Here is a 22368-nt window from a genome sequence, read left to right as displayed (position 1 = left end):
CATAGAGGACCATTGTAGTGTCCCTTCTGTTTGTCATAGAGTACCATTGTATTGTCCTTCTGTTACTCATAGAGGACCATTATTGTGTCCTTTCTGTTAGTCATAGAGGACCATTGTAATGTCCCTTCTGTTAGTCATAGAGGACCATTGTAGTGTCCCTTCTGTTAGTCATAGAGGACCATTGTAGTGTCCTTTCTGTTAGTCATAGAGGACCATTGTAGTGTCCCTTCTGTTAGTCATAGAAGACCATTGTAGTGTCCTTTCTGTTAGTCATAGAGGACCATTGTAGTGTCCCTTCTGTTAGTCATAGAGGACCATTGTAGTGTCCCTTCTGTTAGTCATAGAGGACCATTGTAGTGTCCCTTCTGTTAGTCATAGAGGACCATTGTAGTGTCCCTTCTGTTAGTCATAGAGGACCATTGTAGTGTCCCTTCTGTTAGTCATAGAGGACCATTGTAGTGTCCTTTCTGTTAGTCATAGAGGACCATTGTAGTGTCCCTTCTGTTAGTCATAGAGGACCATTGTAGTGTCCCTTCTGTTAGTCATAGAGGACCATTGTAGTGTCCTTTCTGTTAGTCATAGAGGACCATTGTAGTGTCCCTTCTGTTAGTCATAGAGGACCATTGTAGTGTCCCTTCTGTTAGTCATAGAGGACCATTATAGTGTCCTTTCTGTTTGTCATAGAGGACCATTGTAGTGTCCCTTCTGTTAGTCATAGAGGACCATTGTAATGTCCCTTCTGTTAGTCATAGAGGACCATTGTAGTGTCCCTTCTGTTAGTCATAGAGGACCATTGTAGTGTCCTTTCTGTTAGTCATAGAGGACCATTGTAGTGTCCCTTCTGTTAGTCATAGAGGACCATTGTAGTGTCCTTTCTGTTAGTCATAGAGGACACTTGTAGTGTCCTTTCCTTGTGTCCCTCTGTTAACTAGTGGATTACCATTTATGTCCATGCACCTTTCATATAGGCAGCCAGAAATTTGCAGAGGTTCTTGATCAAGTAGTTTACCTTCAATTCAATTAATTTTAACGTGCCATCCTTCATTTTCCCCTTGATTTAATTAAAGGGCATTTTGATCAATTAGTGTAATGATTTTCCATTTTTTATCACATTGTTCTCTTTACATCCTTGATGTTTGCATTATTTGCAGGGGTATCTGGACACCAAAGGAGAGCAAGGAATTATGGGTTTTCCAGGGAGTCGGGTATATGCTCATTATTATTTATGTTTATTTATGTAATGTTTATGTATTTATGTTCATTTAATGCAATAATTTACTTTTACTAATAGGGAAACCAAGGAAGAGATGGATGGCCAGGACCTAAGGTATGACATTTTCTGAGGGTGGGGCTACATCTGATCCAAACTGGTGATGTACCTAACCATCTCTCTCTCTCTTTCTCTCTCTCTCTGTCTCTCTCGTTCTCTTTCTCTCCCTTTCTCCCTCCCTCATGCCACCACTCCTCACAGGGAGAGGCGGGTTTGCCAGGTATCCCAGCACCACCTAGTCGTAAGGTACCTTTGATTGTTTGGTTCTCGTTCATCCATCAGTGACTCGGTGCTTGATGAATGCTGACTGCTTATGCACAGTTATATGTCCTTGTTGTACTGAATGGAACTGACGTGAATAATTCAATAGGGGGAGCCAGGAGACCCTGGAGAGCTGATCCATACACAGCCTGGCTGGGAAGAAGGTACGGGAATTCAATCTTTCTCTCTAAGCAAAAATGTTCATTCCGTTAAATGAAATAGTGTTATGTTTCTGTACAAGTCTCGGTATTCGAGACTAGAAAGCGGTTCTGTCTGCAGACGCCCGGCGTCTCTCCCTCTCGGTATTGTAACCATGCTCATTGATTCTCTCCTCTGCTCCCTGGGATTTCTGCAGTAGGCCGTCCTGGCCCTGTGGGGGAACGTGGTCCTCCAGGGACTATCGGCCCCCCGGGGCCTAAAGGACCACAGGGACCCCCTGGATCCAGCGCGGAGGGTCAGCAGCACACAGGTGCGTGAGGTGGACGAACATGCCTGATTATTCCTCACCATCCAGGTGCCATGTAAAAATAGTCAAGGACTGGCTGGTGTGTCTCACGGCAGACTGTCCTTTGTTGCACAGATTGGTTTGGTCCATTCGGGCCAAAGGGGCTGAAGGGGCAGAAAGGAGGAGCTGGAGTAGCTGGGGTTCCAGCCACAGTCCTGGGTCCTCCTGGATTTGATGGACAACAGGGAGAACCAGGACCTCCTGGACCCAAGGGATCGTGTGAGTGTGTGACAGCCGCTGCTGTTGTCACCAGGCAATAACTCCAGCGCATGCTGTGGTGTGTGTGTGTGTGTGTGTGTGTGTGTGTGTGTATCATCCAACATGGCTTATCATAACTGGGGGGGGGTAATGTGGGTTTGTGTGGCCACAGGTGAAGAATTATGTGATGGTCCTGAAGGAATGCGGGGACGACCAGGAAGAGCAGGAACTAAAGGTTCCAAAGGTACGGTGGACGGATCGTCTCTTGTTCTGTCACGGTGAATCGTCTGCCAAAGACCTAACACATCTTCAGGACAGGTTGTTGTCAGATTGGCGAGTAATGTCATTTTTTAAAATGGTCGCCACTCCTCAGGTGAAAGCCATGTTGCCTCCTGGTTCAGATTCAGCATAGTTCAGATGCAGCATGGTATGATGGTTAGCTAACAGTTCATGATCAAAAATTTGTGTTTGGCTAGGTGATCGTGGTCTGTGTGAATGCAGAGATGTTGTGTCCCCACCTGGACCTCCTGGCCTCACAGGCCTTCCCGGTGACCTAGGCATGGAGGGGGAGCTGGGTCAGCAAGGCGACCAGGGTGACCCCGGACGAGCCGGCTCCACTGGTCTGCCTGTCAGTAACTACCCTTACATTTAAGATAAACATGGACTCCACAGATAAGCCATGTTTAATGCTGAAATGGGCAGTAAATATAACAAAACTTCTGTTTGTTTATAGGGTTTTCCAGGACCTGCAGGGTTGCCTGGACCTAAAGGAAGTAAAGGAGAAAGTAAAGAGATTACAGAGAAAGGTGCCATCTTACAACTCTCCCTCTTACACCCCCTCTCACTCCCTATTACACCCTCTCACTCCCGCTTACACCCTCCCACTACCTCTTACACCCTCTCACTCCTTCTTACACCCTCTCACTCCCTCTTACACCCTCCCACTCCTTCTTACACCCTCCCACTCCTTCTTACACCCTCTCACTCCCTCTTACACCCTCTCACTACCTCTTATACCCTCTCACTCCTTCTTTCACCCTCTCCCTCTTACACCCTCTCACTCCCTCTTACACCCTCTCACTTCTTCTTACACCCTCTCACTCCCTCTTATACCCTCTCACTCCCTCTTACACCCTCTCACTCCCTCTTACACCCTCTCACTCCCTCTTACACCCTCTCACTCCCTCTTATACCCTCTCACTCCCTCTTATACCCTCTCACTCCCTCTTATACCCTCTCACTCCCTCTTACACCCTCTCATTCCCTCTTACACCCTCTCACTACCTCTTACACCCTCTCTCTCCATCTTATATCCTCTCTCTCCCTCTTACACCCTCTCTCTCCCTCTTACACCCTCTCACTACCTCTTATACCCTCTCACTCCTTCTTTCACCCTCTCCCTCTTACACCCTCTCACTCCCTCTTACACCCTCTCACTCCTTCTTACACCCTCTCACTCCCTCTTATACCCTCTCACTCCCTCTTACACCCTCTCACTCCCTCTTACACCCTCTCTCTCCCTCTTACACCCTCTCACTACCTCTTATACCCTCTCACTCCTTCTTTCACCCTCTCCCTCTTACACCCTCTCACTCCCTCTTACACCCTCTCACTCCTTCTTATACCCTCTCACTCCCTCTTACACCCTCTCACTCCCTCTTACACCCTCTCTCTCCATCTTATATCCTCTCTCTCCCTCTTTTGCTCACTGTTTGACTGCATAGATGATATACAGACATGGATGTCTGACAATTTTCTACAGTTAAATAAACAGAAGACAGAGGTTCTTGTTCTTGTTCAAATCACACATCATGACTACATGCAAGACAGCTTACTTTCATCTTCGAAACATCGCTAAGGTACGAGATATGCTCTCTCCTGCTGACAGTGAAAAACTTGTCCATGCATTTATCACATCAAGGCTAGATTATTGTAACGCTGTTCTGTCTGCTCTTCCAAAGAGCTCTATTTCGCACCTACAGCGAGTTCAGAACACGGCTGCAAGGGTTCTGACCCGCAGGAGAAAGAGAGATCATATTACACCTGCACTCCACTCACTGCACTGGTTACCTGTCAGCTTTAGAATAGATTTTAAGGTTCTAGTCATGGTTTTTAAATGTCTTCATGGTCTTGCCCCTCTTTACCTCAGTGAAATGATGGTTAGATATGTTCCAGTCAGGTCTCTCAGGTCTTCAAACAGTAATCTACTAGTGATTCCTAAAAGCCGATTAAAGATTGGCGAGGGTGCTTTTAGCCACTATGGCCCAAAGCTCTGGAATTCTCTTCCTGAAGAGCTCAGAGGCATTTCATCCCTGCATAGTTTTAAGAGCAGTCTCAAAACATTCCTGTTTAGATCCGCTTTTAGTTAAGAAATTCTCAATCTTATTTACTTTATTACATTATGTTGTCTATTATTTTCTAAATCCAATTATTTTAATAGTTTTATCTTATTTACTTTACATGATCTTATTTACTTTACTTTTTTACGTTATTTTAATATTTTTATCTTTAATTTCTTTTAACATTTTCTTTTTGTCTTTTTGTCTTATCTCCTTTTAATGTTTATTTTATTTATACTGTAAAGCACTTTGAGTTGCATGTATGTATGAAAGGTGCTATACAAATAAAGATTATTATAAAGATTATTATTGTAACGTTCTGCGCGGGGCAGAACAGGGAGGCGGACAAAAACGCTGAGGAGAGCGAGATTTATTCAAGGAAATTCCAAAAGCAGTGTTAAACGGACAGGCATGGGTCAAACCGGGAGGGCAGCCAGAACAAGAAAGGACAACGGGCATATTCAGACAAGAAACTAACGACGAGGGGGAAAACACGGAACAGGCAGATGTAGACGGATAACAAACGCAAAGCTCAAACTTACGAACAGCAGGTGACGGGATTAAACAAAAAGACCAATACGGACATGGGAGACACAGGGACTTTTATACACAGAACCAAACTAGGGACAGGTGATGACAATGACACAGGGGCGTGGTAACAAACGAGGAATCATCAAAACTAACGAGCAGGGCGGGACAAACAGGCAGGGAACACAGACATGAGGGAACCCAGAGTGACAGCTACGAGAGGGGGCGTTGCCCTACGTGACAATTATACCCTCTCTCACCATGACAACAATATCTTCTTATCTTTTCTCACTGTGGTTGCATATGTGTGTTGGCATATGTGTATGTGTGTTCAACAGGTGGATCAGGGGATTCAGGAGAACCAGGAATTCAAGGGGATCAGGGAAATCCCGGCAGACCTGGACTGAGTGGAGCCAGTGGTGTTCCTGGAGCGTATGGGCTTCCTGTAAGTTCCTCATTACCAGCTCATGGGGTGAACGCACAGCACTGCTGTGAATGGCTCTATTTCAAAAACAGGTTATCAATGAAATTATTTAACAATGAATATTCATATTGTTGCTATGGATGTACTGTATCTACTTAATGATGAGGGCTTATCTTTTTTGCATGATATTTCCAAATGTAGATTTAAACATTTTCAAACATGAATGTTTGTGATTTTGTCAATTGAGAACAACAAAAATGACACACAATGAAGGTTTCATATTGTACATTATAATGCGTGCTCAATCTCATGAATATTCAGTGAATAGATGTCATGGGAAAGTTGCCTGTGCTCTCATGCTGGTGCTGTTTTTGCAGGGGGCGGGGCCGGTGGGTGACCCCGGGGAGAAGGGCTTCCCAGGCAGACGTGGCCTGCCAGGATTGGTTGGGCATCCAGGAGATCCTGGCCAAGTGATGGCAGCCATCAAAGGTGTAAAGGGCCCTCCTGGTGATCCAGGGATAATCGGTTACAGTGGACCGCCGGGCCTGCCGGGAACCCCAGGTAGTCACTCTCTGTCTTCTCATCCCTCCTTCTGTGTCATATTTCTTCTTTAAGGCAGATCTAAACATACAGACTACAGATTAATCCAGGTCTGTGTTTGGTCAATCCAAAGTAAATTTTTAAAACCCCAAATCTATTACTTCAAATGTAGGCGTTTTCATAGTTAATATGGATCCATTTTGGCCAATATGGATATAATTAAGTTCTAAGTGAAATGTTCTTAAATAATCGAAATGTTCTTAATTTAATCAAAACAGCATCAATATCAGATCAGGACCTTGTAAATCAGATCAGAGATGGGTCGCCATTCCCAGTACTATTTCATTATATCTCATCTTCACTGCCTTCTCTGGTTATTGATTCATGTTTCTGTTTTGTGTTTTTTTTTATTTTCTTTTTTATTAAAATGTTTCATTGCTTTTGAAGTAAAGGCTTCTGTAAACATTTCAGGTCTTTGACATTGTATAGAAAACTGGACTAAACATACCCATTAATCTCTAGTGCTGCATTTTGTTTTAGGTTATGCATTAAATGAGAATCAAATGAGCATCAAATGAGCACTCCATGAGAGTAGTAATATGACTTGTGCTTATGTTTTCTTGGGCACTCTTGACAGAACAGGCTTGTCATAAATACTGCAAAACAGGGTGGCATTCAAATGGTTTTTTTTTATATAAATCTTACTAATGGCCTTTATCTGGGTCCTTATCAGAATGGCTGAGTCCTGAGTGGTTTGCTGCTCGTTTTAAAAGTCTAATTTCAGAGTTCACAGGGAATGTGAACTAATGTCTCCCAAGGCTCACTAAAATGGTGATTATGAATGAAGGTTTGCATGTAATAGTCCTTCAGTTAATGGTGTCAGGTGCTATTTCTTCTGTCTATCTATATCTACTATATTGTTATGTTTCTGTCGTCATATCTTGCCATTTAAAGGGGACTGTAGGCCAAGAGATGACGCAGGCGAGTGGACTGGATCAGGTAGCTGGATCGGTGATGAGCCAAATTCCCTCTTTAGAACTTCTTCTCTTTCATAATGCTTCAATTTCTTTGCCACCACTTTTTGATCACAGTTAAAGGAGCTTTTGGCATTATTAACCTCTTTCCTTGTTTGATTTCGGTTTGATTCACAGACACAGTGTGCTTTGCTCCACAACTTGGCAATGGGCCCAATCTGATTTGAGCATGACAGAATGTGGCTTTTTTTGTTTGTTTGTGTGTATATGTTTATGGTTTTTGCAACGCAGGCACATGTCCACCGTGCCTCGTACTGCTGGATATTTGCTTAGCGCTAATCTGCTCTTGGATTTGATTTTTCTCCAGGGGACTGTGATGTAGTTCCTGGACCAACGGGTGAGAGGGGACCCCCTGGACCTCTCGGACTGGACGGGTTCCCAGGTAACTTCATACCTGTAGTTGCATAATTAGAATGTTTTGTAACTAGAGATACACGTTCTCATATTTCTTCCTTGATAAGCATTTGCAAATATTTATGGCCCCGTTCAGATCAAAATGACGATGTCTGTATATTTTAGGAGTGCCTGGTCTTAAGGGGGTTTCAGGACCAAGAGGAGTGGGAGGACATAAAGGAGAGCAGGGACACCCGGGTGGTCCAGGGACACCAGGACCTGCAGGTGAGCCGACCATACGAAGGTTTACCTGTTCACGTGCATTTGCTATATTCTGTTCTTCTGAGAAGCAGAGTGTAAGGAAGGACTCCTGTCTTAAATGTGCACCCCTATCCCACTAATGCTCAGGTTTTACTGGGCCTCGGGGAGACCTTGGCAATCCCGGCGTGAAAGGTTCTCTGGGAACCGCTGGAGTGCCTGGGAAACCAGGGTTGTCAGGTGATCCTGGCCCTAAAGGGGCCCACGGCGATACTCTTGAAGGATCTCCTGGGCCCCCAGGAGATCCAGGTTTCCCAGGAGACCAAGGGGACAAAGGTCAGTCTGGAGATCCTGGCCAAGTTGGCTACCCAGGTGAGAATCTCTCAGAAAGCGGAGGGCACTAGTGGGGGGGTGGGGGTGGTCTTCTTCACTTCATTTCAAGCAATGACCTCACCTTTCCATGGACTGATGTTGGTTTTGTTGAAGCACCAGTTTTGTAGAATGGCCTCTAGTAAGTGACAAAGTGTGTAATTGTAGGCGGTATCTTGGCAGGTATGATGGGCATGCCCGGCATGATTGGCATCAGAGGTCAAAGAGGTCCATCCGGTTTACAAGGAGAAATAGGAATTTCTGGACCACCGGGAACATTGGGCTACCCTGGGGTTCCTGGTCAAGAAGGACCCCCTGGACCTCCTGGCGACTTTGGACTTCCAGGTAATGCTAATAATACATATAGCTAATAATGAATGAGGCTACTGAGTTTCACTGGATCATCTTTTCTTAGTCTTGAAAAGATTTCTCAATCCAGAAAAGAACACGGTTCATGGTTATATCAGTATGTATTACAGAATATGGCAACATTTCTGAGTGAATGGTCCTTTCTTACACAACAGTACTGTAGGGTAACCCTCGTGCCTCCGCACACTGGTATAATCTTCTGTTCTTAAAATGTAAAATGTATAATCCTTGTCTTTACCACTTCTTGAATTATCCAGACCCCAAAATTATTGTGAACATGACAAAGCCCATATAACCTCAACTATCAGTACCTTCAGAGGAAAAAGTTGAATATGTTCAATATCCAGCCATAACACACAAATCCAAACACCACAACCCAGTACAGCCTACATGTGTCTAAAATTACCTGTATCAGTGCAATGTAAGTGCCTGTAAGTGCAATGTGCATGATGACTCTTTCTCCACAGGTACTAAGGGAAAAACAGGGGATGAAGGGGACCGTGGTTCCCCTGGGCCCATGGGCCTGACGGGTGATAGGGGAGATCCTGGTAGTGATGCTGACCAAGGAGAACGTGGACCCCCAGGAGATCCAGGAAAAGCTGGACATGTTGGGAGGACTGGTCTTACTGGAATTAAAGGTCAGTCACTTAACTGTGTTACTTAACAAAGAGCCAAAACATGAAATCTAACTGAAGTTATTATTGGACAGTACCACCAATGGCCATCTATGAGCATGTGGTTGTATCAAGGGCTGATATTATGTCTAATGTCATGTGAGAACCAGGAGTCAGGTCTCTGTTATCATATTTGTCATCATTACTAGTAAGCGTCCTCATACCATTAGTACATCTTCGATCTGCTTGAATTACGTCAATGGACTCACTATCACCATATGAGTAAATATCACCATGTTTGAACAAACCATCTTTAGGCATCATCGCTAGATGCAGTCATGGGAGACTTCAATCTGCCACCATGTCCTAACACACAGTCCTAACAACCTTGCTGACCTGCCTTTTAATATTATTATTAATATATATTTTAATGTTAATATATATTTTTACTATATATATTTTACTATTCTTCTGTAGGTCTCAGAGGCTCGCAGGGCATGACAGGCTTCCCAGGAATGACCGGAGGCCGTGGCAAAACAGGCCTTCAAGGACAGAAAGGGCTGCAAGGCATTCCAGGTCCAAAAGGAGATCAAGGCAGGATGGGTCCGAAGGGCCAGCAAGGTGAGACCACGCTGGAACATGTGGTGTTGGCCTGTAATAATCCCTGTGTGGGTTTTGAAAGGTTTGAGTAGTCATTTTAAGGATTTCACATGAAGAATGGAGGGGACTGAACTTTTCACTTGTGGACAATCTGATTTAAGGGGAAGAAGGGCTTATGGGCCCTCCAGGTGTGATACCCGTGGATGAAGTGAAGTATATGAAAGATGTCATGAAAGGGGCAAAAGGTGACCATGGAAACGAAGGACATGCAGGGTTCCCTGGGGAACGAGGTGAGTGAACTTCCATGGACCTGCAGCAGTCCAGCTGCACTCCCTCATAATCCAGCTCTCACTCTGTCATAGGCCCGTTCTCACTTTGTCATAATCCGGCTCTCACTCCATCATAATCCAGCTTTCACTCCATCATAATCCTGTTCTCACTCTGTCATAATCCACCTCTCACTCTGTTATAGTCCCGTTCTAACTCTGTCATAGTCCAGCTCTCACTCCGTCATAATCCAGCTCTCACTCCATCATAATCCAGCTCTCACTCCGACATAGGCCCATTCTCAATCGATCATAATCCAGCTCTCACTCCGTCATAGTCCCATTCTCACTCAATCATAATCCAGCTCTCACTCCGTCATAGTCCCATTCTCACTCCATCATAATCCAGCTCTCACTCCGTCATAGTCCCATTCTCACTCCATCATAATCCAGCTCTTACTCTGTCATAGGCCCGTTCTCACTCCATCATAATCCAGCTCTCACTCCATCATAATCCAGCTCTCACTCCATCATAATCCAGCTCTCACGCCATCATAGGCCCGTTCTCACTCTGTCATAGTCCCATTCTCACTCAATCATAATCCAGCTCTCACTCCGTCATAGTCCCATTCTCACTCCATCATAATCCAGCTCTCACTCCGTCATAGTCCCATTCTCACTCCATCATAATCCAGCTCTTACTCTGTCATAGGCCCGTTCTCACTCCATCATAATCCAGCTCTCACTCCATCATAATCCAGCTCTCACTCCATCATAATCCAGCTCTCACGCCATCATAGGCCCGTTCTCACTCTGTCATAATCCAGCTCTCACTCCATCATAATCCAGCTCTCACGCCATCATAGGCCCGTTCTCACTCTGTCATAATCCAGCTCTCACTCTGTCATAGTCCCATTCTCACTCCATCATAATCCAGCTCTCACTCTGTCATAGTCCCGTCATAATCCAGCTCTCACTCCATTATAGTCCCATTCTCACTCATAGTGGACTAAAGACCTAAGATGGACTAAGTGGAAATTTCTCTGTAACTGCATTCTTTACAAATAATTACATGTGTTCAAAATTGCAAACTTATAGATTTGGTAATAATCCATTTGAACATATGGTGTTTGTGACGCTGGCGGCTGGACGAAGGATGAGACACAGAATCCCGTCTTTGCGTCACAAACGTCACTTTTAATACACACGTGTTGCGCAATAACGCAACAGTAAACAGAAACATACACACGAAACGTGCACTACGTGCAGACTTAGACAACGACGAGCACAGGACACTGCGCGAGCGCACATTAAATAGACAGACCACATTAGCCCCATGTGATTACGAGACGATTCACAGGTGAGACACATTATTCACACAACAAAGCTATCACCACGGAGTTCCGAAAACGCAGACAGAGCACGTGGACAACGTTTACACACGCCCAAAAGGGAGGGGCCGGGGTCCTCAACGTGACAGTGTTGCAGTATATTACATCAAAGCTGGATATTTCTTTCGAATAGTTTCAGTCTCCTTAGCACAGCAGCATTTGAAAGTATTTATTACATGTATATGAAGTGACTTGTGTACATTGTAACTAAAAGCTCAGATTATTGTTCTCACAGATATATGCAGATCTCTTCCATTCAAGGACAAATTCACGGACAGCAAATCACAGGTCCTAATTTGGACTGGACACTGTGCAAAAACAGCAACTTCATTTGTGGGAAAAACCTGTGTCGGTTCATCAGCATTTATTAATTCTTCTATTTGCCCCCCAGGCGTGAAAGGTGACCAGGGGACTCCAGGAAGTGAAGGTAAACATGGCTTACCAGGAAGTCCCAGCCAGGAAAAGGGTTATATAGGATCTCCTGGAGCTGAGGGACTTCCTGGACAAAAGGGAATGCCAGGCTTTACAGGACCTCCAGGAATTGCTGGTTTTCCTGGAATGGATGGTGCCACGGTGAGTGAGGCCACGTCTCCACCATTATCTAGTAATACAGATTAATGTGATAACAGACTAATACAACGCTGCATTAGACTCAATGGGCTTGTGATGTGTTTGTATTTTGTGAAATGTATTTTATGAACTTCTACTCACAACCTTTTGTTCTGTATTACTGTCCCAATGTCAAAGGGGCAAAAAGGATCACCTGGTGCTTATGGAGCATCAGGAGATACAGGATTAAAGGGGATCAGAGGTAAGTGATGAAAGGGACAAAGGTGAAATGTCATATATGCCATACCAGTATGTATGATCTTAGGCAAAAGGTCAAAATGGCTGAATCATACACAGCATAGTTCCCCCACCCACAGCTGATGCCAACTGTTCTGCTTCAGGTGGGCAAGGAGACGTTATAGACTTACCTGGACCAACCGGACCAAGAGGGACCAGTGGGCCATCGGGACCTGCCGGTAAGGCACCTATCATCTGTGCTGCCCACAGCCTGAAAGACTTCATAAGTGTTCACTTCATTTGGACCCATACTGAGGCACTGGTACACTAGGGCTTCTGCACCTTCTTCACAGGTCCTAAAGGTTTTACTGGTGATCCTGGAGACCGAGGCACTGCAGGATTTGATGGCATCGATGGGATGAAAGGATCTCAAGGCGACCCTGGAGAAGACGGTCCGATAGGTAAGTCTGCTTGGAAAGACTCTCAGTGCATTTCAGGTTTCATGTCAATGACCTCCACATTTCCTGGTTCCTGTCACACACACAGCCACAGTGCACTAATGGATGACCTTCAATCGTTGGGCAGGTCCAGATGGTCTGAAGGGTTCCCAAGGACACCGTGGTTCTAAGGGCTGGCCAGGCGTGCCAGGAGAGAAAGGGTCCTCTGGTAAACCAGGACATCCGGGACAGAAAGGTGTGTTGTGCTGAAACGTTTTCATATTCATTCTCCAGGAACAGCTAATTCACTCAAGTTTGACTCAAGCTTAATGGTTCACATAATTAATGTTGTTAATTTATGACATGTTAGGTTTTCCAGTATAATAAGCTTTCTTAAATTTCAGAGTATTCTTTAAAAGCTCTTCAGTCTAACATTCATTCTCCTGTTCAGGTTTCGGTGGCCTCCCTGGAATTTTTGGACTGCATGGTCTTAAAGGTCAAAAAGGTCTCCAAGGTGTTCCAGGTACCAAGCACTGATGCTATTTATTCACAAGTAACCTATGGAGAACCGTTTTGCAATCATTGCCGAATAATCAGGCTTGATGTTTTCTAGCTGCTTTGATTTTACTTTAGTTGCCAGTTCAGTGAAGTTCAGTGCTATATGATCCTTGGTTTGGCATGTCATGAGAATGTATAAAGCAGTTTATTTTACGCCCATAACGTCCATTTGTAGGTGCGGACACCTGGGGGTCACCAGGTGAACCTGGAGCTAAAGGTGAAAAGGGCGAGGATGGTATCTCCAGCACGGAAACTGGTGTCCCAGGTGCTCATGGTCATAAGGGGTCAACAGGAGATTCAGGTGAATGCTCAAGTGTATAATTTTGGTTTTGTTACTTTTGGTAATGGCTTTAAATGAGAGCCTCATGAAAAGAATTCAAAGCAAGTCTTTACAAGCTTATACCTTTGTGGAAGCCTGAAAAGACAGAAGTTGCATGCTCTCGTTTACACAGGTGATCATGGTAAACCAGGCGTTCCAGGTATGCCAGGGCCTGCAGGAGAACCGGGGCTCCCAGGACATCAGGGAGAGTCTGGCGACCCGGGCCCCCGTGGCCAGACGGGTCTCCCAGGTAAAGTACTGGTCTCACATTAGCCGCAATGAGGAACAAGCAATTAATCCAGATTTCCCTCAGCAATAACACAATAATTAAATGGTAAAAAAATAAATTACCACCAAGTGGAGCCTTGCAATCCTGTAGTTCACAGCAGGAAAAGCAAGCTGTTAGCAGCACTACAAAACTAAGCCTGTGGATCTGATTCCCATGAAGAACATATATATGTGTGTGTGTGTGTGTGTGTGTGTGTGTGTGTGTGTGTGTCCTGCATTTCTTCAGGTTTTCCGGGAACGGAGGGCCCCCCAGGTTTTCCATCTCAACCTGGACACAAAGGAGATAGAGGATTTCCAGGGCACACTGGAGTCAGGGGCCTAACAGGGTCCCATGGAGACATAGGACAGAAGGGCCCAGCTGGACCTCCAGGAGTGTCGGGAAGAAAAGGTACATGAGTCTGAGTGTTCTTGGTGAAGACATATGGTAGTCTTTGAGTGTTCTTGGTGAAGACATATGGTAGTCTTTGAGTGTTCTTGGTGAAGACATATAGTAGTCTTTGAGTGTTTTTGGTGAAGACATATGGTAGTCTTTGAGTGTTCTTGGTGAAGACATATGGTAGTCTTTGAGTGTTCTTGGTGAAGACATATAGAATAGAATAGAATAGAATAGAAAGCCTTTATTGTCATTATACACAGCATACACAGTATACATAGTATAACGAGATTGGAAAGCTGCTCCTTAAAAGTGCACACAGTGCAGTATGTAAAACATATAACATATAATGACAAGAACACAGTGCAATATGTAAACATATAATTGACAAAAACCTGAAAAAAATTTGTGTGCAAAGAAGAAAAAAATGGTAGTCTTTGAGTGTTCTTAGGGAATGTACATGAGAGTCTTTGAGTGTTCTTGGTGAAGACATATGGTAGTCTTTGAGTGTTCTTAGGGAATGTACATGAGAGTCTTTGAGTGCTCTTGGTGAAGGTATATGAGTGTTTGAATGTTCTTGGTGAAGAGTGAAATACCAACACCTTCAGCTGCTACTGACATCTACCCAGATGAGCGTGTGCTTTTGTTGATGTGTTCATAACACATGCAGCTGTAATTACAGAATGTAGCAGCATTGCTGTTCGCCTAGCATACTTTCAAGCATTATGTGTTTTTTCTACTCAAGCAGGTGCAAAGATAGAAAATGATTCCTTAAGCATTTTAGCATTTTCTCCTGTACATGGGAACCCAAAACCAGACCTTAAAGTTTTTGCATTGCATTAAAGAATGAAGTTGATCTTTGTTTAACAAATGTGATCTGCAGGTAGCAAAGGAGAGCAAGGAATGATGGGATATCCAGGAAGGCCTGGTTACAAAGGTGAAAGAGGCCAAGAAGGAGCTAAAGGAGACACTGGACCACCAGGTGAATAATTGCACCAGTACTATAATGTGTTTGTAACTTAATTAAAGATAATTCATCTTTGCTAACCCTAACCACAGTCCAGTGGCTCGTCTTTGTTTTACAGTACAGGATTTACCTACCTGGAGTGGATTTACTTGCCATTGTGTGAGAAGTAACTTGATGTCCATATTCTACCTCCTCCAGGTGCCCCTGGTGCTCCTGGTGCTAAGGGTCTCCCACCAGTTCCTCTGCACATTCAAGGAGAACAAGGACCCCCTGGCCCACACGGTGTTCCGGGACCACAGGGGGAAAGAGGGGGGATTGGTCTAACAGGATTCCCTGGAGATCCAGGTATACATTTCTTTTTATTGCTAGAAAGTAGTTGGATTTGCCATATGAACATGAATCACTTTAGTGACAACTTTTCTTTGTCCAGGGTATTTGGGGCCACAAGGAGATAAGGGAATGCCAGGGCTGCCAGGAACACCAGGAAACCCAGGTTTCCATGGAGATGTTGGGCCACTGGGTCACCCAGGAATCCAAGGTCTAGAAGGTAAGGAGTCGGAGCGTTTTGAACTGATACGAGTTACGTGGTTAGAGCACGTTTGAGTGAACATAGGTAGATTAAGATTTCAGCACTGGATGTGACTAAGGTAATCTGGGTCATTGTGAAATAGCTAAAATAGATGAGTTAAAGCATTATTATAGGATTCTGGACAGAGTTTTACCCTTTCCTAGATGTTCTATACATAAAAGCTTGTGCCTGGTTACCCAGGGGATCGCGGGCGTCCTGGAATTCCGGGTAACGCTGGGATGCCAGGACGTAGTGTCAGCGTTGGGTACCTGCTGGTTAAACACAGCCAGTCGGATCAGACGCCCATGTGTCCTGTGGGAATGTCCAAGATTTGGGACGGCTACAGTCTGCTTTACTTTGAAGGGCAAGAAAAGGCTCATAATCAGGACCTGGGTGAGTAAGACAGGGGTTTTGCAGACTCACGGTGGATTAAACATAAATATTGTTTTAAAATGCTGGCCGTATTGTTGTCATTAAAGGTGCACTCATGACTGTTATTCAGGTCTTGCAGGGTCCTGTCTCCCTCGTTTCAACACCATGCCATTCTTATACTGCAATCCCGGTGACGTATGCTACTATGCTAGCCGCAATGACAAGTCCTATTGGCTCTCCACAACTGCCCCCATTCCCATGATGCCCGTGGAGGAGGCGGAAATCAAGCCATACATCAGTCGCTGTTCTGTGTGTGAGGCGCCATCTGTGGCCATAGCTGTGCATAGCCAGGATATAACCATCCCACAATGCCCTGCAGGTTGGAGAAGTCTGTGGATTGGTTATTCTTTCCTCATGGTGAGCTTGCAGTTACTTCTCTTTATTTATACATTCTTGTTAATCAGGATTCTTGTTAATTACAGAGTTGGTGGCAGGTGTCATTTAAGTAACAACTTATTGAAGCAAATGTAAACTATTTAATATTTGAGTAATTCTGGATCCCTGATGCTTGTCCCGCAATGAACATGTCCTGGAGATATTTCCATCCAGACAGGTATAAGGGCATACTAGCCATTCATTTATTAACCTAACTGTTCAGGGACTACAAAACTGTGGACTTGGGTTTATATTCATGGGCCAAGACTCAGTATAAGCATCCTAGGTGGACCATAGCACTCCAGATTAATTAACACTACAAATCCATACAGCTGTCTTTAAAAAACTTAAGATCAAACTTTGCGTTTCTCACATGCAGCACACAGCAGCTGGAGACGAGGGGGGTGGACAGTCTCTAGTTTCTCCAGGCTCGTGTCTGGAGGACTTCCGTACCACACCCTTCATCGAATGTAATGGGGCCAAGGGAACTTGCCACTACTTTGCCAACAAGCACAGTTTCTGGCTGACCACCATCGACCAGTCGTTCCACAGTTCCCCCGAGTCGGAGACTCTCAAAGCTGGGCAGCTCCTATCACGCATCAGTCGCTGTCAAGTCTGCATGAAGAACCTGTGACATGTGACCTATGAACTTTGACATAAGGGCATGACCAGTCTGACAGTGTTATTGTGCAGTTTGGTTAAAGTAGTGCCAGCAGTAGAGATGTGGGATAAACTGCAGCAAATTCGATCAATATACATGGCATATATTTCCAATGCCCTGGAGGTCCCTTGGTGTGAGTCTTCCTTCTTATTACCCCCTAACCACTATGTGCCTAGGGACTGAAGACATGTAAATATGTTGAGAAGACAGGCCAAGGAAGCAACAAACGCATAGATATGGCTTGTTTGTGACTATTTACATATGTTACATTTGAAATGGTGCTTTTTTTTCCTCTAACTTATTACCTCAGTTATTATCAACTCGATTATGCGTAATTGATATTACCGAGAACATACAGCACAACCAAAGACCCCCACGTTGATGCACTGTTTCCCTTATAAGCAATTATGTGACACTTCATGTGATGCTACGCCACAAAAAGCAACAATGAGGATTTGTCAGTATGACTCCAACCACATTGATTGATAGGACTACAATGACCATAATCCCGAGTGCTAGGTTACACCCTTATAATGCAACCACATAAGTGGCACGTCACATAAAACGTCACCTTGCTTGCTTACATTTCTTTCATATTTTACTATTAGGATAATTTACTTTCCCTGTTCAACTAACACTGTTTTTCACTGTATATTTTGTTCGTTTTGTGGTAAAGAACTTGAATTATCTGCACTTAAAATACAGTATGTTGCTCTAGAACTATCCCATTATTCTGCAATACATTCTCTCAGCGCTATGGAAATATGCACCATGGTAACAGAGCTAGAGGACGGTTTCTTTTATTTGTAGATCACTTTTTTTTTTTTTTTTGCATTTCTAAACAAAAAACGATCTTTGTTTAATATTCACTCAGTTATGCGGATTGCACTGACTTCAGCGGTTTACAGGAGTACATCATAGACAGTTCCACTCTACCCATGGCTTAGTAACTGAGCAGCTTTGAAAGTTGCTCTTGTTCTACAGATTAAAGTATGCACCACTGTCACGATTAAGGCTAACTAAAAATCAGTAGAATTACATTAAGGTCAATTATAATGAACTATGACTATAAAATACATTTCTGAAAATCCCCATTAACACTCAATACACCATTGCCCATAATGTTTTAATAATGTAATTATGTGGAATATATTTTTGAACCATGGAATGATTGTTATTGCATTAACCGAGGAACATCAAAATTAAATGCTTCCGTTTCTTAAATTTACTGATGTATGTCATTTCATGGCTTCTGCCATTATGATAGCAGTTTGCGGGTGTTTCAGTCACAACCATAATGCTCCCTTATGTAGAAGGACTTCGTTAAACATTATGAAAAAGAAACATACTGTAATCACCTCGACATTTACAAACATAAGACATGGGCAGAATTGTTTTGCAAACAACTCTGGATTTTGTTAAGTATGAAATGTAATTAATGAATAAGATAATTTACATATGAACAGTGCTGGCTCAGCTGTACATTTAATTTTCCACTTTGTAAATATACTTTTAAAAGATCACAATTTACATTTGTACACAGATTGGGAAAGGGCTTCACTAAGAAATGCCATGAATGATGGTACCTGAGCTCACTAATGTTATTAAATGATAAAATCTGAACTAATTAATATTATTAAATGGTTACACCTGAGCTCATTAAAGTTATGAAATGGAAGGAGGAAGAAATTCTCTAAAAGTCTGTGGAACACACAACTGTGTTTTCACATGTACATTCCTGAACCTTAGCAAATCTTATTCTCAGTTAAAACAAACAGTGCCTTTATCATTATAGATCATTAAAGATCTGTTACCCTGCTATGTTTACAGGACTATGGTCCATCTATCTCAGTGGTTCATGACTGGGCTTAGCGTAGCATTCAGTGAAATACCAACAACCTTCCAACGTTTGCCTGCATTAAACTCATTAGCATTAAACATTCATGACCTTCCTGATTCTCCTAAGCACAGCAGCCGGCTTTAGTCCTCTTGCCTGTCGCTGGTGCGTCCAGGACCACGGTGGAGTCCACGCCGTTGTTTCTCTTCTTCAGGATAGACGGCAACACCATGTCAAACAGTGACTCAAACAAGGTGTCCACATTATGACCGGTTTTAGCACTGGTCTCAAAGCACATCCTGTCGGCAGGCACGCGGTCCTTGTCGTCCACGTCTTTGTATCGTAAGATCCGTGCGTACAGCGCCATGGCGTCCTCCCTGTTCACCTGCTTGTGCTGCAGAGGAAGAGTGGGAGGAGCTGGTTCTGTGGGTGGAGCTTTGCCCTCAGTCCTGCCCCCATGTCCTCCAACCTGGGCGCACCTGTCGGTCAGGTCAGCCTTGTTTCCCACTATGGCGAACATACAGTCGGGATTGGCCGTGTCGGTCAGGGACAGGAAGCGGTCCTCCAGCTCGGCGTAGCTCTGCCAGTTCGTGACGTCGTACGTGAGGATGACTGCTGAGGCACCCCGGCAGTACATGGAGCCCAGGCCATGGAATTGTTCCCGACCTACGACCCCACAGCCACAGTAGAAAGAGACGGCGGAGAATTCATGAGAAATGCAGGCGCACATACATGCGTGCGCGCGCGCACACACACACACACACACACACACACACACAATCATAGGTGGGCAGAAGGCACAAGACTGTGACCACCCAAACAAAAGGACCAGCTGTTGTGGAAATATGCCGTGGTCTTCGGCCCAACTACAACAGCTTCCAGTGTGTGAATACGAGTGGCTGTTCATGTAAGTGAGGGTGACCTTTGTTCTCCATTCAGAAGATATGTACAGTACGTGGTCGCATTGCTACGAGGTCAGAACCAACAGACTGGTCCATAAGAAATAATAATAATTAAATATTAAAAAAATAAAAGTAATTATTTGCGTTATTAAAACAATTATACTATTTGCACATCTGTAATATGTCCATGATTGGTTTTTTTTTACTGTGTTGCTATTTGCTATTCCAGGTCAGGGATGTGCTGTGAATGCTATTAATAAAGTGGAGAACTAAGTGACTGCACTATATGAGAAAATGAGGATCTGACTAATGAGCACTGAGAGGGTAATCTTACTATTTAAATGCAGTTTCACGAATGTCAGATAACAAATGGGCAGTCATGGTCTGGAGGTTAGGGAACTGGTCTTGTGATCAGAGGGTCGTGGGTTCGATTCCCAGGCCTGAGGCCATGACTGAGGTGCCCTTGTACAAGGCACCTAACCCCAACTGCTCCCCGGGCGCTGGGCTAGGGCTGCCCACCGCTCCCTAGTAATCACTAGTGTGTGTGTGTGTCATCACTGCACAGATGGATAAATGTGGAGGGTAAATTTCAAAAAGCACAATTACAAATATGACCTTGAATTCAAATAATCTTCCATGTCTGTCCACTGAACCACTGCAGTAATCCTATCCAGTCTTTCATTGAAAGTGATGGGAACGCGTGGCCTTCTGACTGTATGCATGTGATCCGTTTCCTGGTTTCTCACAAGCCTCTGACTTTAAGCCCAGTAAATGTGCCTTATGACAACAGCAGTACATAAGGGTCAGAAAAGCAGTCACACTGGTCATCAGCCTCGCAAAAAAATTTCCACAGGAAGTGCAAAGTAGAGCAAAGAGATTAAGTTAAGAAATTAAGGGTGATCTCTGCCTAAAGCCCAGAAATGTCCTGAAGTGGAGCAGAAACAACAGAAACCCACAGATCCTGAGCATGCGTTTGAGAGAGCAATGTTCTGTGATGAGAAATCGGCCCTTGTACTTTACCATGGGGAACCAAGAGGTCATGTGATGTCTCACTGGACGCCTCTTAAGAAGGCCACGCTGACTCACCTGATTTGCTCAACTGTGGACATGTGCAGTTACAACCCAGTGGTCTTGTGTCCTAAAGACATTTTGTAGCCTGTGTCACATGACTGTGTCCTTGAATGCATGGGTCTACGTTATTGCATGGTAGATAAACAGGGGGCCTGTTCAATGATTGATCGAATGCAGGGCACTGGAGCAAATGAAACCCTCGCAGGAACGCACACGCCAGAGCCTTAGGCAAAGATTAACATGCATATGCACCAATTATCAGGGTTATACTGGGGTAGCATAAAAGGAAATATAAAAAAACATCGTTATCCATTTATCACTAAAAGGAATGACATTAGCAGTTTTGGGTTTGCATACTGAATCAAGATGTAAGCCAAAAAGGGGCAGTGAGAAAGACAGGACTCTGGGAACAGGACCCTGGGCTTGACGGTATTACTTTATTAAAAATGAAAAGTTGTAGTATAGGTGAACATTAGATGGAGAACAGGTCATTGGTGCAGATGGAGGCCACATAAGTAACAGGTGCGTCTTCTGTTATGCGGCTGATACTAGTGGTGTGTTTACATTATCATGGCTCCTGTTTCAATAGCAAGTCAACGTGTTATTTGTATAAAGCCACACTCCACCCATTATAACGCTGAAGTGGGGCAAGGTGTGAACACAGTGCAGTGAACTGGAAGGGTAAACTAAACTGCTTTCGGAGGAACACAGTGCCCTATTTTACTCTCTAGAAGATTCCCATTTGAATTGAATTACTAGAAGGGATTATATAATCATTTTAAATAAATACCTACAATTAGATATGTAGAAGCATATGAATCTATGCAGGAAATTACCTATTTCTTCTGCTGTCCAAGCAGAAATGTATCTGTACACTAGCCCAAGACCTGTAGGTTTGACTGATCAACTGAAAATAATTACTGCTGTGTTTAAAAACAATTTGGTAATTAAAAGGGCCCATACATTTAATTTGTAATGATCCTACCTGCAGTGTCCCAAATGGATATATTGTATGGTCCCCACTGTTTCAAGAAGAACGCCCCTCCAACTGTACTGATCGTGTCCTTGAATTTCCTCTCTGTGTACCTGTGGAGCAAAGATGTTTTACCGACATTCATGTCACCCAGAATCACAATCTTCACGTCGGGTTTCTTCATCTGCGTAGACTCGGGCATGTTTTATCACACTGCTTTTAGTCACCATCAGCGGCGAAGTAGTAACGGCAGTCAACTACATACAGCTTTCATTTAAATATATTTTACAAACACATAAAAAGTAGGAAAAGTCCATCTTCTCTCCCGTGTGTCTCGACACATGACATGACTGTGTTTTCATTGTCTCCATGAAAAAAAATGTATCCGGAAATCATCTGAGCGCAACACTAACAGCAACAGCAAAAGCAGAAACTTCCAGAGTTGGCGTCCAATTCCTGTGGTGTCGGGGAAGTTCAGCTCAAAGCTGACGACACAGGAAATACTCAAATAAAAGCGGGCGA

At 44.0% G+C, this 22368-nt stretch overlaps 2 protein-coding genes across 2 annotated transcripts in view; one reads left to right on the top strand and one right to left on the bottom strand.

Annotated features, from left to right (window-relative positions):
• Window positions 1-18287, top strand: part of col4a2 (collagen, type IV, alpha 2) — a 67661-nt gene extending 49374 nt beyond the window's left edge. The window contains exons 15-48 of the mRNA XM_077001147.1: window positions 1152-1205; window positions 1292-1327; window positions 1472-1516; window positions 1641-1695; window positions 1887-2000; window positions 2112-2255; window positions 2407-2478; window positions 2711-2862; window positions 2968-3040; window positions 5440-5546; window positions 5903-6086; window positions 7020-7064; window positions 7407-7481; window positions 7619-7717; window positions 7841-8062; window positions 8243-8404; window positions 8896-9066; window positions 9520-9663; window positions 9804-9932; window positions 11691-11872; window positions 12047-12110; window positions 12250-12324; window positions 12439-12546; window positions 12671-12778; window positions 12974-13045; window positions 13256-13381; window positions 13533-13649; window positions 13914-14075; window positions 14944-15042; window positions 15226-15372; window positions 15458-15574; window positions 15797-15988; window positions 16098-16384; window positions 16782-18287. Of these exons, the coding sequence (XP_076857262.1) occupies window positions 1152-1205; window positions 1292-1327; window positions 1472-1516; window positions 1641-1695; window positions 1887-2000; window positions 2112-2255; window positions 2407-2478; window positions 2711-2862; window positions 2968-3040; window positions 5440-5546; window positions 5903-6086; window positions 7020-7064; window positions 7407-7481; window positions 7619-7717; window positions 7841-8062; window positions 8243-8404; window positions 8896-9066; window positions 9520-9663; window positions 9804-9932; window positions 11691-11872; window positions 12047-12110; window positions 12250-12324; window positions 12439-12546; window positions 12671-12778; window positions 12974-13045; window positions 13256-13381; window positions 13533-13649; window positions 13914-14075; window positions 14944-15042; window positions 15226-15372; window positions 15458-15574; window positions 15797-15988; window positions 16098-16384; window positions 16782-17036 (4194 nt within the window). The 3' untranslated portion in view covers window positions 17037-18287. The remainder of the gene's footprint in view (window positions 1-1151; window positions 1206-1291; window positions 1328-1471; window positions 1517-1640; window positions 1696-1886; window positions 2001-2111; window positions 2256-2406; window positions 2479-2710; window positions 2863-2967; window positions 3041-5439; window positions 5547-5902; window positions 6087-7019; window positions 7065-7406; window positions 7482-7618; window positions 7718-7840; window positions 8063-8242; window positions 8405-8895; window positions 9067-9519; window positions 9664-9803; window positions 9933-11690; window positions 11873-12046; window positions 12111-12249; window positions 12325-12438; window positions 12547-12670; window positions 12779-12973; window positions 13046-13255; window positions 13382-13532; window positions 13650-13913; window positions 14076-14943; window positions 15043-15225; window positions 15373-15457; window positions 15575-15796; window positions 15989-16097; window positions 16385-16781) is intronic.
• rab20 (RAB20, member RAS oncogene family) lies at window positions 17835-22347 on the bottom strand. Its single transcript, XM_077001785.1, has 2 exons — window positions 21859-22347; window positions 17835-19566 (listed from the first exon to the last, which is right to left on the bottom strand). The coding sequence occupies exons 1-2, from the start codon at window positions 22046-22048 to the stop codon at window positions 19025-19027; spliced, it is 732 nt and encodes a 243-aa protein (XP_076857900.1). The 5' UTR covers window positions 22049-22347; the 3' UTR covers window positions 17835-19024.
• Window positions 22348-22368: the final 21 nt, after the last annotated feature.

The sequence above is a fragment of the Brachyhypopomus gauderio genome, chromosome 4, assembly GCF_052324685.1.
Source record: "Brachyhypopomus gauderio isolate BG-103 chromosome 4, BGAUD_0.2, whole genome shotgun sequence".
NCBI lineage: Eukaryota > Metazoa > Chordata > Actinopteri > Gymnotiformes > Hypopomidae > Brachyhypopomus > Brachyhypopomus gauderio.
The sequence above is the reverse complement of the archived record's forward strand: the minus strand, read 5'-3'. Positions and strand labels throughout refer to the sequence as shown.

Bases quoted from the DNA above. Each gene is read 5' to 3' on its own strand.
- rab20 (XM_077001785.1), bottom strand. From the start codon at position 22,048: ATGCCCGAGTCTACGCAGATGAAGAAACCCGACGTGAAGATTGTGATT. The intron at 19,567-21,858 runs GTAGGATCATTA...GTGGGGTCGTAG, and splicing joins ATCCATTTGGGACACTGCAG to GTCGGGAACAATTCCATGGC.